Raw genomic sequence first — 17,035 nt, 5'->3', positions numbered from 1 at the left:
AGTACAATTGCCGTAATAGATTGCGACAATCGAGCCAATGAGTCACTGACGTGTCCGAAGCTCCTTTGTAATTCCCAGAATAACAATGTTTCTCGCCAATTTCGCATGACGTCGGAGTAGCTTATAACTTCCTTATGTAATTCCCACAAGATGGTTTAGCGACTACTGACGTTTAGCTTCAAGACACTATATTTAAACTTGCGATTCCAATGGTGGCCACGCCTTGCTCAATTCCGAGTGGATGTCGATTCACCCACGGTCTAAATAATTAGCGGACATTGCCCCCTCCCTGGCAGTCTGTCAAGGTTGGATTTACGACCCCCGCTTGATGTTCCTTTGAGCATAAAACCGGCAATTCATGCCACTTACCTGTGAATCGCACGCAGCCAAATAAGGCGCCAGCAACAAGTTCCTATGGCCATGTTTTATACAACTGGCTTCCCACTGTCTTTTTGACGTCGGCTTACACTGTCGTAACATAAGCCGGCCGGCCAGCTGTTTACACATCGCTTTGACACTCATTGTTCGCAAGACTGGCACTCGCAACATTAATGAAGCGAATAATTAGCCTCAGGGTCTAGCATATACATGTTGAAATCTAGCTATTGTTCCTTACTTATAACGTGACAACAAGTATTGGAGTTTTCTAAGGTAAACGCAATGCAAGTAACACAACGATGCCATCACCAGAGGGTTTTTTCACATACCACTATTATCTACTATTTAAAAGGTCTACTGGCGGGCATCACTACACTCTCTCAAAACCAACACATAACATGCATCCCCTTCTTTAAATTGTTATCAGACTTGCTCGAGAAACACCTTGTTTCCACATTCTAATATGACCATTGAATCTATCAACCCATATAAATTAACCAAGTACAAAAATGGGGAAAACTATGAAAAACAAGTTAATAATTTTGGCAGTGGAATAGCCGGGGATTCAAAATAAACAAATCTGAATTAATTATAAAACTCAAGAAACCCAATCACAAACCATGTAATATTTGTCTCCAAGAAACCCTAGTCACTCAAAATTCGAAATATCTACAAAAAATCCCCGGTTTCTCAACTTGTAAATTCATCATGAAAGATAATGAGAAAAGGGTGGAGGAATAGCCATCTTCGTCAGCGACTTACTCCCAAATACATCCTTTGAACAGCACTTTAATCCTGAGTCTGAAAACCCCGTAACCCTTGAGTACCAATCGATACTCATTCGCATCGACCAACTCTCATTTGAAATATATATTTCATAGGAATCTGGAATAATAATAATAATAATAATAATAATAATGAGGACCTCTAAGCGCTTTACAACATTAGAAAAGACCTATAACATTATATATATATATATATATATATATATATATATATATATATATATATATATATATATATATATATATATATATATATATATATATATATATATGATATTATTACCCAAACAAAAACACCATGAATTGAAAAACGTAAAAAAGACATGCTGAAAATATTTAAGGTAGGGAATATTATTAGGTCTTTTAAGTTTGTTCTTGCAGTCGAAATAAGTGAGTTTTAAGAGTACTCCTGAACGTGATCACTGTGTCTTTATGTCTAAGTTCAGTGGGCAATTCATTCCACATTGCTGGGCCCTGGTATGCAAAAGAATGTTGTGCATATGACATCGTTTTCGTAGTGGGAATAATGAGTATACGATTGTCAGAAGAGGAGCGTAAGTATCTAGCTGGTGTGTACACATGGGTGAGGTCGGATAGTTATGTTAGACTGGAGTCCGTCAGTAAAACGTAGCACAGAGAACAAATTTTGTGCTTGATTCTGGATCGAATGGATAGCCATTATAGGGTACAGAGCAGCGGGAATGTGTGCTCTGATCGTGGTACTCTAAGTATGATCCGAGCAGCTGTGTTTTGAACTTTTTGAAAATTCTGAAGTAGATGTTGAGATGAACCAGACAGAATTGAATTACAATAGTCCAGTCTTGAAAGTACTAATGAACATACAAGTGTTTTAGTGGCTTCAACTGAAATATATTTGCGAATGGAGCTAATGCGTCTCAGCTCAAGATATGCAGCCTTGCATATGTTCATGACATGTTGGTGCAACGTGAGCTTACTGTCCAGAGTGACACCAAGATTGCGTACTGACTGTGTGAATTTAATGTTGGTGTTACTGATATTTATTGTTTGAGGTAAAGGATGTGAATGAGAAAGTCTCTGTGTTGTGATCAGAATGGCCTTAGTTTTATCATCATTCATCTGCAGCTTGTCGTCCATGATTTCACATCAGAAATGCACCTCTCTACACCTTGGATGGTAGCATCAACTTCAGTTGGGTGACTAGATTTGTATATATTTGTATATTTGGCGGTCGTCAGTGTACAACTGGTGAGACACTGGATGATGATCTAAGACACCTGAGAGCGGCTGAGTGTATAGAATGAAGAGAACAGGCCCAAGAACAAACCCCTGTGGAACACCACAACATAGATTAACTGGGCTGGATTGTATTCCATTTGCAGACACAATTTGTGTCCTGTTGACCAAGTAGGACTTGAACCACAGTAAGGCTGTATCATGAATGGCAAATACATGATGGAGACGGTGAAGTAATATATCATGGTCTATTGTGTCAAATGCTGCAGACAAATCAAGGAGGGTGAGGACTGTAATCATTCCGCTATCCAAAGCAGAGAGAATGTCAGTAACTACTTTTACAAGAGTAGTTTCAGTACTGTGGCAAGGGCGATATGCAGATTGTACATGGCTAAAAAGACTGTTTGAATTCAGATGAGAAACAAACTGAGATAGAACAACCTTTCCTAAGAATTTTTATATGAATGGGAGATTAGAAACTGGGCGGTAGTTCTTTGAATCATTATGGTCGAGTGTTGGTTTCTTCAGCCGAGGCTTTACAATGGCAGTTTTGAAAAACTATGGGAATTCCCCGGATGAGAGAGAGGTATTAATAACATCAGTTAGTGAATGCAATACTGGATCTAAGCACTCAAGCAGCAGTGATGTTGGAATTGGATCAAGTTCACATGACTTTGGTGCACTCTTCATCACGATTGACGTACTAAATCCATAGAGACAGGTTCGAATGTTGCTAATGGTTGCCACTGAAATTCTGTATCCCAACTGTATGGTGAAGACGAGTCAGTTGAAATTGTGTTGTCAAGCTTATCTCTAATGGTTTGTACTTTGTCACGGGAGAAATTTGCAAACAGGTCCGGAAGGTCGACTAGAGAGAAGGTAGCTGGAAGTGGTGTACATTTGTTCCTTGACATTAGCTTGTTAGTAATCTCGAAGAGCTCTTTGCAGCTGGAACTTTCCATGATCTTAGTACTGTAGTGGGCTGATTTCGCTGCATGGACTATGTTTGTGACATTCTTCTTAGCGAGTTCATAGATTTGCTTATGAATAGCGAGTCTGTTGGAAAGCCAAAGCCTCTCAGCTTTATGGCGGTCTCTTTTAGCAGCGTAAAGCTGGTCGTTAACACTGCTCTACCATGGAGAACACTTTTGAACTGATACTCTGCACTTGGTGGCTGGGGCATGTTTGTCTAGAAATGAACGCAGGCAGTTATCGAGTTGTTCTACTGTAGGAGGGAGGCAAGTTGTTAGGTGTGCTTGGATCTCATGCATTAGTTTGGTTCAATTTATCATACGGAGGTTTCTCTTAGTAGCAAATAAAGGTGGAGGGTTAGGGACTGATAGGTCAATTTGGTATATAATGCAGAGGTGATCTGATGCAAGTTCGTGGGACACCAGGGAGGAACGTAGAATATTATCATCAGGTCTATGAAGAATCCAGTCTGAAATGTGACCATGTTTATGGTTGGCTTGGTTAACTGACTGTTTGAGGTTGAAAACATTAATGTTATCTAGGAGTTTTGATGTGTTTGGTTTCCGGGACAGACAAAGTGAAAGTTGAGATCTCCAAGAATAATCAGGTTGCCACCTATCAAATTTCTATACTCCAGGAGATTCGGAAACTGCTCCAAAAACAGAGATTCAGTCAGCTTGTTTTTTCTACTAGGAGGAGGGCGGTATAGGCAGAAAAAATGGACTGACTTTTTGTTCCAGTATAAGTGTGGTTTGGGCTAGTTCAAACGATGTGTGGTAGAAATTGAAAGTTGTGGTGTGGTTAAGACGTTTGATCATGGAGTTCTTTGTGATGACAGCAATTCCACCTCCGCGAGTGTGGCGGGGGAACGACTTGATGGAGTAACCGTTGGAGGTTAGATTAGCGCACTTGGGCTCATCGCCTGATGTTTTTAGCCATGTTTCTGTCAGGAAAAAGACGTCGATATTCTGATTGTTGATAAAATTAATTATTTCTCTGCACAGTAATTAATTAATTTTCATGTATCTACACAGTCATATATATATATATATATATATATATATATATATATATATATATATATATATATATATATATTAAACATTAATTATTTAAAAATTAATTACTGTGTAGATACATGAGCGATAATTACTAGGTTGTCATGAGAGTGTGTTTACTACACACGAGTGCATATATCACTGACTGAGTAACATCATTTTCGGTGATGTGTGCTTAGTCGTGAAAGAATATGGGCTCGTGTCTCCGTAGAGTAAGAATTAACAATTCTCTAACCTGTACGATAGTATTATTTGTATTAAAACAGTAATTCTGCCTACTACTATCAAGCATTCTTCTATAGGAATCCAGGCATAGCACTTTCCCTTATGTCTGGTGCATATTTTATACGTATTAAATAACATCATTTTCTTTCAAGACAAGTTTTGCTGTGCATATATATATATATATATATATATATATATATATATATATATATATATGTGTGTGTGTGTGTGTGTGTGTGTGTGTGTGTGTGTGTAAAACTTGTCTTGAAAGACCACAGCTACGAGACGAGACTACCTGTCTTGAGAGACCAGCTCCTCATTGCAAACATTTATTGATTATATAAGTATTGTGACCTGTCATGAAACCACCTGTTTTGAAAGTCCATTAGTTTTTAATATTTATTTGATTTTTGTATAACTTTTTATTCCATTGGCCTTAATTGACTTCAGTAGTTAACCGGTTACACTAACAAAATGTTACCTGACAAATTTTCGCTTAGGGTGGCCATTTGTCAAATTTTCATTTAGTGTGGCCATTTGTCCGGTTTAGCTTTTAGCTAGATCCTGTCCTCTTCTTAACTTATCCGTATTTGCATGCGTGCAAAAAAGGAGTGTCGGGAATTTTTTAGTTCCATAAGTGCCCACCCGAGTTTCATTCCTGAAGTCTGACGATAATAATCTTTTGTCACACAATATCAGTTAAGTGTTATTTCTTCCTCACAGTGAACAAGTAAATCACGTGGCCAACTGCAATTTTTCTATTTATATTTCTAGCGTTTGCCACTATGACATCAGAGGCTATTCGAATGTTAAATTCGGTCAAGGACTTTGATTCTAGTCGTGGTCGGCCAGCAGGGCCAGCAATAGAATGGGTCAAAGAGGGCCCTATTTTTTATTCGTATTGCAGATGCAGAAGACTTCCAATTTATTGGTCGAAAACAGGTGATATGAAGGGAACAACACGTTTCCTCATAGTGTCATAATATTCCAACCGTATGTCAGCACATGCTCGTTTACTGAACCAAACATGCTGTCGGCGATCAGCTGTTCAAAACGGGTCCTCTGGCATCAGGCACAGATTTTGTCCATTGTCAATAAGAACTCAAGGAAATTTTCTGACGATGTGTTTAACAGAGCTTTAGACAGTAATATAAAAGAAAAATCTAAACCGGTCACGTCTTTCTACAACCAAAGTGCAATAGACGCTGCAGCAGCAAAGGTAAGCGCATTGCGGCAGATAGTGTTTGAGCCATCCGTCGATCCGTTCATCCTTCTCTCTATCCATCATCAACCCTACCATCCAATTAAGTGTTACATCGACATCTTTTTTGGGGGTGGGGTTTACAAGTCATATTCTTTTGCCATGTGTACTGTGGTGGTATACCATTCCTAAAAAATATATTCTCTCCGCTGTCGTGTACTTTATATGGAAAGACTATTGCCACGACCGCCAAGTATATAATTTACTGGGTGCCGTGTACCTGATACACAGTTTTGCAGCTGATTACCTTCAGTTCCACGTTTACAAATAATTGTTGGCAACACATTAATATAGTCCTTTACCTCCGGTAGAAATAAAACTTTCTGAATGAATATAGAGTGAACCACATTGGCATGGGTGAAAATCATCAGTATTGTCTCACAATTAATGAATTGTTTCACTCAGAACAAGCACTTTTTATTTATTTTTTTGCTCAAACGACTTGGCTATTTGCACCTTTCACAAGATTCAGTGAGAGAAATGAAGTATTTGGGTAGTTGTTGTTCTACGGTTTAACGCCATTTTTCAGCACAAGATAGGCTATACATGGCAGCCAGTATAAATGGTGGAGGAAGAACCCGGGTAAATCACGTAAAGAACCACTGACCCACAAGAGGCTACTGGCAAGCTTTTTCACATACCCACATTGGCCGAACCTGAGACTCAAACCCACACAGACAGGGGTGAAAAAGCAATGATACATGATGATGAGCACTTTAGACCACTTGGCCACTTGGGGCCAAGTATTTGGGATGTATGACTTTGTTTGATTTTGACATGTTTCAGTGTTTTTGTTTATAACATTTTTCAAAATCACTTAAAAGTTCTTGTTCCAAAATTCTGATCATTACTACATCTATTACATTGGGAATTTTGTTTTATCATTTTTAATTTTCCATTCCTTTGTGTCTTTGAAGAAATAAAATATTCTGAATCACAATCACACTAATTATGTCTTGAAAAATGGCACCTGGGAATATTTGCTACTATGAGTTGTCTCCCCTATTGGTTATAGTTTTTAAGAGTTTGTTGTTTTAGGGTTTAATGCCATTTTTCAGCACACGATAGGCTATACATGGTGGCCAGTATTAATGGTGGAGGAAGAACCCGGGAAATCCCTGGAAAGAACCACCAACCCATGAGAAGCTACTGGCAAGCTTTCTCACATACCCACATTGGCAGAATCCGAGACTCAAACCCATGCAGACATAGGTGAGATGGCAGCGATCCGTAACAGAGAGCGCTTTAGACCACTCGGCCACTCGGAGCCCCTTAAGAGTTTGAATGTAGAAGATTTCATAGGAAATGTCAGCTGTTTAACATTTATGTTCCCCAGTGGATTGTGTACATTTGCACACTAAAACTGAGTAGATAGTTCTTTCTTAAGTCAAGATATCAGAGCATATATTCATAAAATGTTCATTCACACAATAAATGTAAGGTACATTTCTTTCCTAATTCAAGATACCAAAACATATACTAAAAAAAAGTATATTGTGATATTCAATCTTGAATATTTTGCATAATAGGTTGACATATTTTTACTTGGTTACAGTACAGGACTGATCAAATTTTGTTTTTACCCACTTGTCCAGTACAGTTGGTTTATGAAAATTCATATTTTACATATTTTTGCTGCCACAGACTCTGGCTTATGTTTCTTGGAAGAAATAGCTATTTTATACTATGCAGTTTACATTTTTTTTATCACTCCACACTTGCATGTAATTTCCTTCTCTGAATCTTTCTTCTTACCGTCATTATGAAAATAAATTACAAATATCATTTTATCCATAGAGTAAATATTAGTTTGCTTGACAACTAATTCTAAAGCAATCATAGCATACAGAGACAGCTCATTCAATAGTATGATTGTTTCATTTGAAATGCAGTATCACACATGCCAGTTAATCCTATGTATAATCATTTAAAATTAAAGAATTATTACTGTCTTACTGTCTTGAATTTAATTACACAGACTTGCCAGATTAAAATCAGCTTGAGCTGATCGTGAGGATTTGGTGTGAGTCTCGGTAAACACAATGCAACTAAGCCACTTCAAACACTTCGAATTAATCATATCAGTTTTGTTGTGTTTTGATTTGTCGATAATTTGGTCACTTAGCCCAAAATGGAGTCAAGCAATAATAGAACATGCACACATGGCACAGTTATCGAAGGCCACCGGCAGTTGTGAAACGGGATGTAAATGATAATGTATACATGGAAAAGGGTAGAATCAAGCGTTCAGTACACCCAAAGGGCATGAAAGACCAGTTGATAAAATGATCAATGCACGAAAATGTGGACTTGGCTAACCTTTTGAAATGGGATAAAGCGCATGTCCCAGACTATATGACTTGGAAAATATTACTTGCCTGACTTGATAACAGTCCAGGACATTGGACTCTGGGATTTGATTAGAACTGCAGTGATTGATACATTGAAAGACGATTGAAACTGCTCGATTTGATTAGGTACAGGACTTATCTTGGTCACCATGTCTTTTGTTTTACACTGCACAAATGCTGTTATTATCAAATTCATGAGGCATTATGGCAGTGGTTCCCAACCTTTCTTGCTGCAGTTCCGAAGTGGTCACCAATGGTACCTGCAGATGCTCTTGCTGCTTTTCAGCATTAATAAAGAACCCCACACACACACTAAAACAATTTTCTGATGATCCTTTATGACAGAACCAAAGACACACCACCCCTTCCACATCACCCTGACTTATGTCTCTACCTGATGCTGAAAAATGCTGCATTATGGTGTTTTCTTGGAAATAAGGAAAATCTTGTCCGCAACAAATTAGAGTGTGGGAGCTAAGATTACTGAAAACAGAGATCCTTCACATTGTACTTCTTGCAGATACAAAACAACTCCCACAACCACTTGTTTCTGTCAGTGAGAAAGAAAATTTTATTGACAAAATCCACGCTTTTTCTACAAATTAAGGTGACTATAAAACTTGCGGTTTCTAATCTACCTTTTTGCCAGTTCTATGCTATTTATTTTGGTCTCATTGGCATGTTCAGTCTCCAGTTGCATATTTCAGCTACAAAGAAGACGTTCCAAACTTGTTCCTAATGTCTAATTTAGATACTCCACACATCACCCACCTAACAGCCACTTATGCATTAAGTTTCTCATATGCTTTGTATCTGTTTGGATTGAATTTGGATGCCAATACTTCTGGTGTGGTGCAGTGAATAAGCTTCTGTTAATTCAGATTGTTGGTTATTGTTTTACTCTGGACTTGAATAAACAATAACCACTAGTCAGAATTAACTGTAACCTATTTCACTGTGTGACACACCTGAATTGTAGTCCTTAATTTGATCCAGGTAGACAAGATGTGAAGCAGCAGAGAATCATCATGTAAATATTGTTATTAAATGATCAGTAAAGGACTTGGGTTGCAAATCTGGAAGGTTTTCTTTACATTGACATGTGATATCAGTGGCTGAGTGTGCTGACAGGATCATAAAATCAACATGGAACTGGCAGAAATGGGGGGAAGCAAGAGATTTTTAGAATTATGCGAGTTGGTGACCATGTTTTTTATTTGTAGAAGGTGTGTGGGTGTTGCCATTTAGTGTGCTTTTTGTTACTGACAGAAATAAGTGCATGTACCTGCTCTGACTGTCTCGGATGACTTTTCAAATTAAAAAATAAAAAGTCAAATGGCTAATAATTATTCATGATTTTCACAGATTAAAGTAACTTGTCCAGAGTAATTTTGTTATGTATTAATTCTTTGCCTTATGTATCAATATGTATATTGATATGGGAAAAATATTGATACAATGATATATCAATTAATCATTTTATCCCAGGGCTAATCAAATCCCATAGCCCAGTGCTGTCCAACCTTTTTGACACAGTGGGCCACTGAAAAATGTTTTTCTTGAAGCCAAGGGCCACAGCAGAAAACTGATAAGCAACGACTATATAGCTGCTAGAGCTCTGGCAGGCCATTTAAAATCATCCCGCGGGCCATGGGATGGTCAGCACTGCCATAACCCAATATCCTATACTATTCATTTTCAAAGTCTGATGAGTAAAATTTTTTAAAGTTCAAGTCCAGTGCAAGTGCTGTTTGCATATTTTAAAATAAGTCAAGTGAGTGTTATTTTTCACACTTTAATCACTTTATTTACTTTTTCTGGCTGTTCATGACATCATAGCATTCAGAATTCTTGTATCTAACATTTCTACATTTATTCATTCACATCCTACATAAGGTGGTCATTGATAACTGTCACAAGTGCGAGAGTTCTATTACTGCTTGACTGCACACTGAGCTTAGGGACTAAATTATTGGCCAAACAAAAACACTTTAAGCAAAGCACCTCTGGCGTGATTAATTATTAGTGTTAGAAATGACCTTGTTTTTACTTAGTCTAGATATTCGTGAAACAATGACCCTTCGATTTTGGTCCAGCTGGTCAGTGCAATGAAATTATTGAAAGGCAGTTTACAGACATGTATCCATTTCCTCTATGAGTCTTTAATTTTTTTAATTGATTATACAGAGGAGTAACTTAAGTGTGCGATATTGCACTTGAAGCAGAAGGATTATATTAATGAAACAGTGGTTGGTGTTTTGCATTTATACCAAGTATTCGTTTCTGATAGTAAAACTGCCTATTATAGATAAAATACGTGCTGTCCAAACAGTTTCAATAAGGCACATATTTTGAATAGCTAGGTCACATCTAGATTTCAGTGTATTGTCTGCCTCTACTTTCTTTGATCACACGTGTACCTGTATCAACTGGAATACTGGTGAAAAGTGCTGATATATCTTAGGAGACCAGTTTTCTACATGGTTGTGCCTCTAGGTCTTTTGGACAAAGTGTATGTTGTTGATGATACAGTGTTTCATTTTGCCCACTAGAGGCCCCATGGCAAGTTATTTTGCCAGAGCGTACGATCTCCTCATATTGTCATATTGCTGAAAATTTTGTTGTTGTTGTAGGGTTTAACGCCATTTTTCAGCACATGATAGGCTATACATGGCAGCCAGTATTAATGGTGGAGGAAGAACCCTGGAAAAAACCACCGACCCATGAGAAGCTATGAAAATTTTGAACTCTTTTAAGATATTTATGCTCTTAGTATGGGAAATTACTAATGATCATGAATTATCCAAGAAAACAACCTTTCCAAATCTTATATTGTCATCAGTCAGACCTCATTTATGTCGGAGATCTCAGTTGTAATCAGAATTTTCATTTTCACACAAGTTAGAACTAAGGAAAGGACAATCCAATTTGACACTGTTCTTGTCCTTATATATACATGTACCTAGACAAGCTGTGTCAGCATACGGTACCTTGATACTGTTATGTGTCATTCAACCTTAATTGCATTGCATCATGCTTGCATTGATGTTTGCATAATTGATGGAAGATTGAAATGGGCAACCTACCTGTAACTTCTGTCAAGTTTCCACCTAGGATTAGGAATAACCTGTATTCTCAATTATTGTCAGGTCCAGATGCAAACTGCTTATGTTCATATTTGTTGTTTGCCTAATATGCTGGCAGATCAAGTGCAGTTTGTAGGGACTTATAACTAAAATAATTATACAGATTAGACAGTAGATCAGGGTCTATGTTGTTTGTGGTTGGATCTGCATTGTATATCAGCATATACCATGTATACAGTAGTTGCAATACCTCAGTCTGATTGACATTACATCTTTTGGCTTACTCTTATCCATTAAGGATCAATTTTTATGTAAATGTTTTAGTTTTAATGAGATTGGCAATACATGACCATCAAACTCACTTAATAGTCAAATCAAACTGCAAACAGCAAAGATCCTGATCTGCTGTAGCTTAATGCAGATCAGGGTCTCACTGTTCTACTGATTGCTGCTGACAAACTGGTCAGACACAGATCTGCTGGCACATTATGTGATGGCAGATTTGGGTCTGCACATTTTGCAGTTGGACTTGACTTATAAGCAAGTATATATATATATATATATATATATATATATATATATATATATATATGATTTGGTTTTTTGTGTGTGGTCTGTTTGGTCCTAATTTTTAGGCTTACCTATTGAAGTAATTTGAATGAAGACATCTTTCTTGTGTGATTGAAATTGAAAGATAATGTCTGGCATTCTATAGAAGTGGGATGAAAAGTGTGCAGTTTGGATCAACTTGTTAAATGCACATGTATATATGTTAATGCACATGTATGTACATTTTGTATGTATTCAGGTATAATGGCATGTAGCATAATTTTGTGCCATGCAAAAGCTAGATATTAAAAAATGATCCACACAAAAACTTCCCCAACCCTGTCCTGAAGTAAACATCCCATGAGATAAGAAGTACAAGGTAAAGATGCAAAAAAAGAGGAAAGAAGAGCAAATCCTTGAACTGCTTGGTCTGAGTCTGTGTTAATCATATTCCAAAATCTCAGGTGTAATGCCATCACTTGATACATCCTACAGCAAACAAGTTACTTGACTCTCAAAACATACAAGATGTCATGTCAGATTTATTTGTCATCTCTCTCTCTCCATTTGTTAGATGCATACTTCAGACATGATTTGTGATTTTATAAGATTATATATTAGTGTTTAGCTATGGTGCTTTAGTCATGTTTAGGATTATTTATATTCCTTGCATTTAAATAACTGCCATTATTGTAAATGATGTGATTGGTTTTACTTTAGTATGGTGTTTTATGGCATCGCAACGAGAGTTGCAGTAGGTTTTTTAGCGTCACAGCAACTGGCGTAAAATGCTTTGCCCAGGGACAAAGCACAGTAAACAACCTGGTCTGTGGTAGGATTCAGACAAGCACTTTTGTGCCTGTAGGTCCAGCACACTAATCTCTGAGCCTCCATCATTCCATGAATGTAATGATACATGCCTTAGTGGAATCTAAAAAAATCGTATGTTAACTCTAATTATGGCAGTTGAAGTTTATTGTTGCACACAAAAAAGAAGAAAGAAATCAACATAAAATGAATAAATCGTCACTGACAGAAAAATCTATCATTAAATTTTTTAAAAATTTTATCTTAAGTGTTGTAAAAAAGCAAATATTTTATATTAGTGATTTACCATAATCTTGGCCATTTAAAAATTTGGAACAAATTTTGTTTAAAAATCTTTGTTAGCCCCTTCATCTTGCAGCCTACATTGAATTACAGTTGCATGGCTTAATTTTTTTCCTTGTTAGAATGAATCAACATTACAGAATTATGTGATTGTTAAGTATGCAGTCTGCCCATTCGGATGCGGGAGGTCACAGATTTAAACCCCCGGCCAAGTCATACCAAAGACATATAAAAATGGTACTTAAAGCTGCATTGCTTTGTGCTCAGCATTGGGGTTAGTGTTAGGACTGGTCGGCTTGGTGTCAGGATAATGTGACTGGGTGTGACATGATGCTACATGTATGTGGCATGATGCCCCAATGCTAGACATCACTATAAACTGCCACACTGCAGACATCGTAGCGATGTGACTGAAAACTTGTTAAAGCTACATTAAAAATCCAGATCACATCCTACAACACCTGTCAATCCTAATGCTCGGTTACCTGGGTACCCAATCAAAGGGAAATTTTTTCAAGTCACAGTATCAGAGATATATATGACTGATTTTTTTAAAAAGCTAAATTAAAAATCCACATCATACACACACAGATATGCAGTCTATATTATTGCTTTAATATTTTGCCTTTGATGTGACTACTTGTAATTTTGAAGAGGACCACAAGTAGCAAAAAGTGTGCAAATGGTAGCCATTATTGAATCCTACTTTCTGGTCTCCAGTCCAGTAAGCACTTAAAATATTGGGAGAAATAGTAAGCACAGTAATGGGTGTGATGTCTGCTCTTTATACCTATGAAAGAATTGAAATCCACACTGGTAAAATCATTTTTAAAAAATCTACAATTTATTTTTCTTGTTATTTTTTTTTTCATCTGGAAAATGTATAGAATTGGCAGACCCAATATATTTACTGTAGTCACCCAAAATAGAGCTGATTGTTGTTTTGGTCTTGTATAAATCGGTCATGGTTCTCTCTATTGAATGCTATTTATAATTCATATTGAAAACTATGAATCTATTTAGTCCATTTGATTTGTTGTAATGATATACAATAATTCTTTATACTCCATATCAGTTGAACTTAATCTGCACTTCCTCTTTTTGTACCAGTTTTAACCAGAAAGATCCAGTTTCTGAGTCACTTTATTGCCAGTGTGGAATTGATCTTTCTTCTTTCTTCATTTCTCATCTGAAATAAATTTAAGTATTGTTCAAAATTTTGACATATGAGGAGTAAAGATGAATTTGTCTACTTTCCAGTAGATATTTGCTGATGTTGTAGTCTGTCTTTCAAAATATTTTACAGATTTTGTATTGATTATTTCCTCCAGATTAATGGTGTTTTGTCAAAAATATACTTTGGTACCACTTTGGTTTAAAGTGAGTGTGCTACCATTTGTTATAAACTAATTACAAATATTTATAAATATTTATAGGGTCTTAAAATACATTTTCAGAAATTTGTTGGTATTGTATCTGGGTCAAATTCTTAGAAGACCACAAAAAAAACTAGAACATGTTTTAGACTAGAATTGTATTGTGATCCCAAGATAATGTGTCATAAATGCCACTTAGTACAACATACATTAAACTGAACCAATCAGTCTGGTCATGTTGCCATTTAAGTAATTAGATATAAAAATTCTTTATTAGGTAAAAGAACTTGGCATTTGGCAAATTGTTTTCATGAAAAGAATATGTACAAAAACAGTAAAGTGGGTTGTAGTGGAAAAATATTTAAGCAGTAGAAAAAAAATCAGTGGCAGATTTGCTAAATAATTCATGATCTACCCATAGAATAGTTCTTGGTCTGTTATTGTACAGAATATTGACAGACCAGGGTGACTGGGTCTGTGTGGTTAATTTGACATGGTGTATACAATAAAGTAGAATTCAAAGCAGGTAATTGTAGAATTGTTTTATCTGACTCCATCATCAGTGAGCTTTATACAACTGAGTTTTACACAACTCCAGATATTACTAGAAATGATTCTGACAAATCAAAAGACTGCATTGGTCAACTTTGAATAATTTGTCTAATTCTGGAGTATTATTTGTTACTCAAAATGTTGAGTCAAGTTTTATGATGAAGTGGTAAGATTTCACAATGTTTGCATTTGGGAACATATTATGCATAACAAATTGTGCTAAACATGTTACTGTATTCATATGTAGTTGTCAGTGAATCCAGTGATACTATTAATATTTCTTTCCTCATTCTTCGTTTGATTCACAGAGAGAGAGAGAGAGAAAGAAAAAGAGAGAGAGTATATAATAGTTAATGTTGTCTAAATATCCAGTATTTGTTTGTTTTACTAAGTCTGGAGTGCAACCACCATAATGATCACCTTGCACCACTAGTCACCTCTTATAATAGCCATTGCTATGTCTCTCTGTCTGCCGGGCAATAAATCTTTTTTGTTTCTTGTGTGTAACTATAGCCATTCACATTATTTCAGTAAATCTTGGTACACATGTCAATTAAGAGGTGCTTTCTGTTACATATAATTTTCTGCATTGCATGTTATTTTTTATATTACCATTTCTGCTTGCATAGTACATTAATGTAGTTGCTATAATCAAAATTATTCCACAAGTGTTGTAGTATTATATATATATATATATATATATATATACACACACACACACACACACACATATATATATATAGATAGATAGATAGATTGTCCTGGCTGCACGATACTTGTTTTAACTCAACATTAGTCCTGCTAATGTATTTACTAAGTGTCATACACATATGTTTAATCTGTTTCACATATTTAACATATATTCAGGATCAGCAAATAGAGATAATCAAGCAAATTCCTTTTTTCATGGTGTCTAGTTGTCAGCCAGCTTTCAAGTTGTTGGCCATCCTTGAACAAGTTCATATTTTACATCCAAGTTCACATTTTAGTTCATGTTATTATAATTACATTTTTCTTTTGTCATTATGATTTAAAGCAGTCTAATTGGCTAACTTTCGAATCATTATTTCCGAAACTTTATTATTGTATTTTGGAGGTGTCATTAAACTTTAGCGCAATGGTGCCCATGATTCGACTCCATGGGATGTGCTTAATTCAGCGCATAATCAAATCTACAATGTACATGTGGTGGTGCCATTATGTAAATACGTTCAGTAGCCTAATTGCGAGGCTTGAATTGAACCATATTGTTTGTTCATTGTGTTATCCTACTGGGATTACATTTTAATGAGTTAGGTATTTGTAATTTCAAAGCAAAGTAAAAACTTCATTACTGGTGCACTGATATAAAATGTCCAATGCAATAATGCATAAACAAACAATAATCGAGTCAAAAGGGAGAGGTAGTGTTACAGCAACTTGCAATTGTTAAATTCTTGTCATCGTTCCATTAAAGTGTACACAAAATCTAAATAGGCAGAAGCAATAAGAAAACAAAATTAAATTAATTACATTTCAAACAAGTTTATACCATTTCTTTTCAATAATTATGCACACCAACCTCGAGATAATTATACATGTAATTTTTAAAAATATATGTTTGCCTAAATAAATGGATTTAGAACTTACCTCACGCATCTTGAGATATCTCGGAGTTGTAGGCCTGCTTATATGTGGGTCATGCACTTTTTAGTGTTTATACCTGTTCAGTTTGGGTGTCTGCTTATATGTGACTGGGCTTATATGCGATTATATACGGTATATTTAGAATATAGGATCACTCAAACTCGGATTTCTTACATAATGTTTTAATTTTTTGAAATAAATGAGATATCTTTGCTAATACTACAAGTAAAACACACTTTAAATGAATAAATAAACATCGTCCACTTAGATATCTTATTGTGAAAGACATGATGGGACTGAGAAATTCATCAGTGTGTGTATGTATTAATGTATGATAGGAAATCTCTATACCAATACAAGATGGACATTTGAAATTTGTTTTGGAATAAAATACAACAAAATAAAAGGACAAGAAAAGAGAAAAAAAAATATTTTCTGGCCACAGGTGGGTCCAAACCTACAAACTTTGCATTATCAGCACAATGCTTTAA

The 17,035-nt window shown here is 36.0% G+C and overlaps 1 protein-coding gene across 1 annotated transcript in view; it reads left to right on the top strand.

The window, feature by feature from the left end:
• The first annotated feature begins 5,442 nt into the window (after positions 1-5,442).
• LOC149777435 (branched-chain alpha-ketoacid dehydrogenase kinase-like) overlaps positions 5,443-17,035 on the top strand; it is a 156,333-nt gene continuing 144,740 nt past the window's right edge. The window contains exon 1 of the mRNA XM_089942068.1: positions 5,443-5,852. Within this exon, the coding sequence (XP_089798194.1) occupies positions 5,661-5,852 (192 nt within the window). The 5' untranslated portion in view covers positions 5,443-5,660. The remainder of the gene's footprint in view (positions 5,853-17,035) is intronic.

This window comes from Sinohyriopsis cumingii, chromosome 18 (assembly GCF_028554795.1).
Source record: "Sinohyriopsis cumingii isolate HCF-2022 chromosome 18, ASM2855479v2, whole genome shotgun sequence".
Taxonomy (NCBI): domain Eukaryota; kingdom Metazoa; phylum Mollusca; class Bivalvia; order Unionida; family Unionidae; genus Sinohyriopsis; species Sinohyriopsis cumingii.
This window is presented reverse-complemented; position numbering and strand designations above follow the sequence as displayed.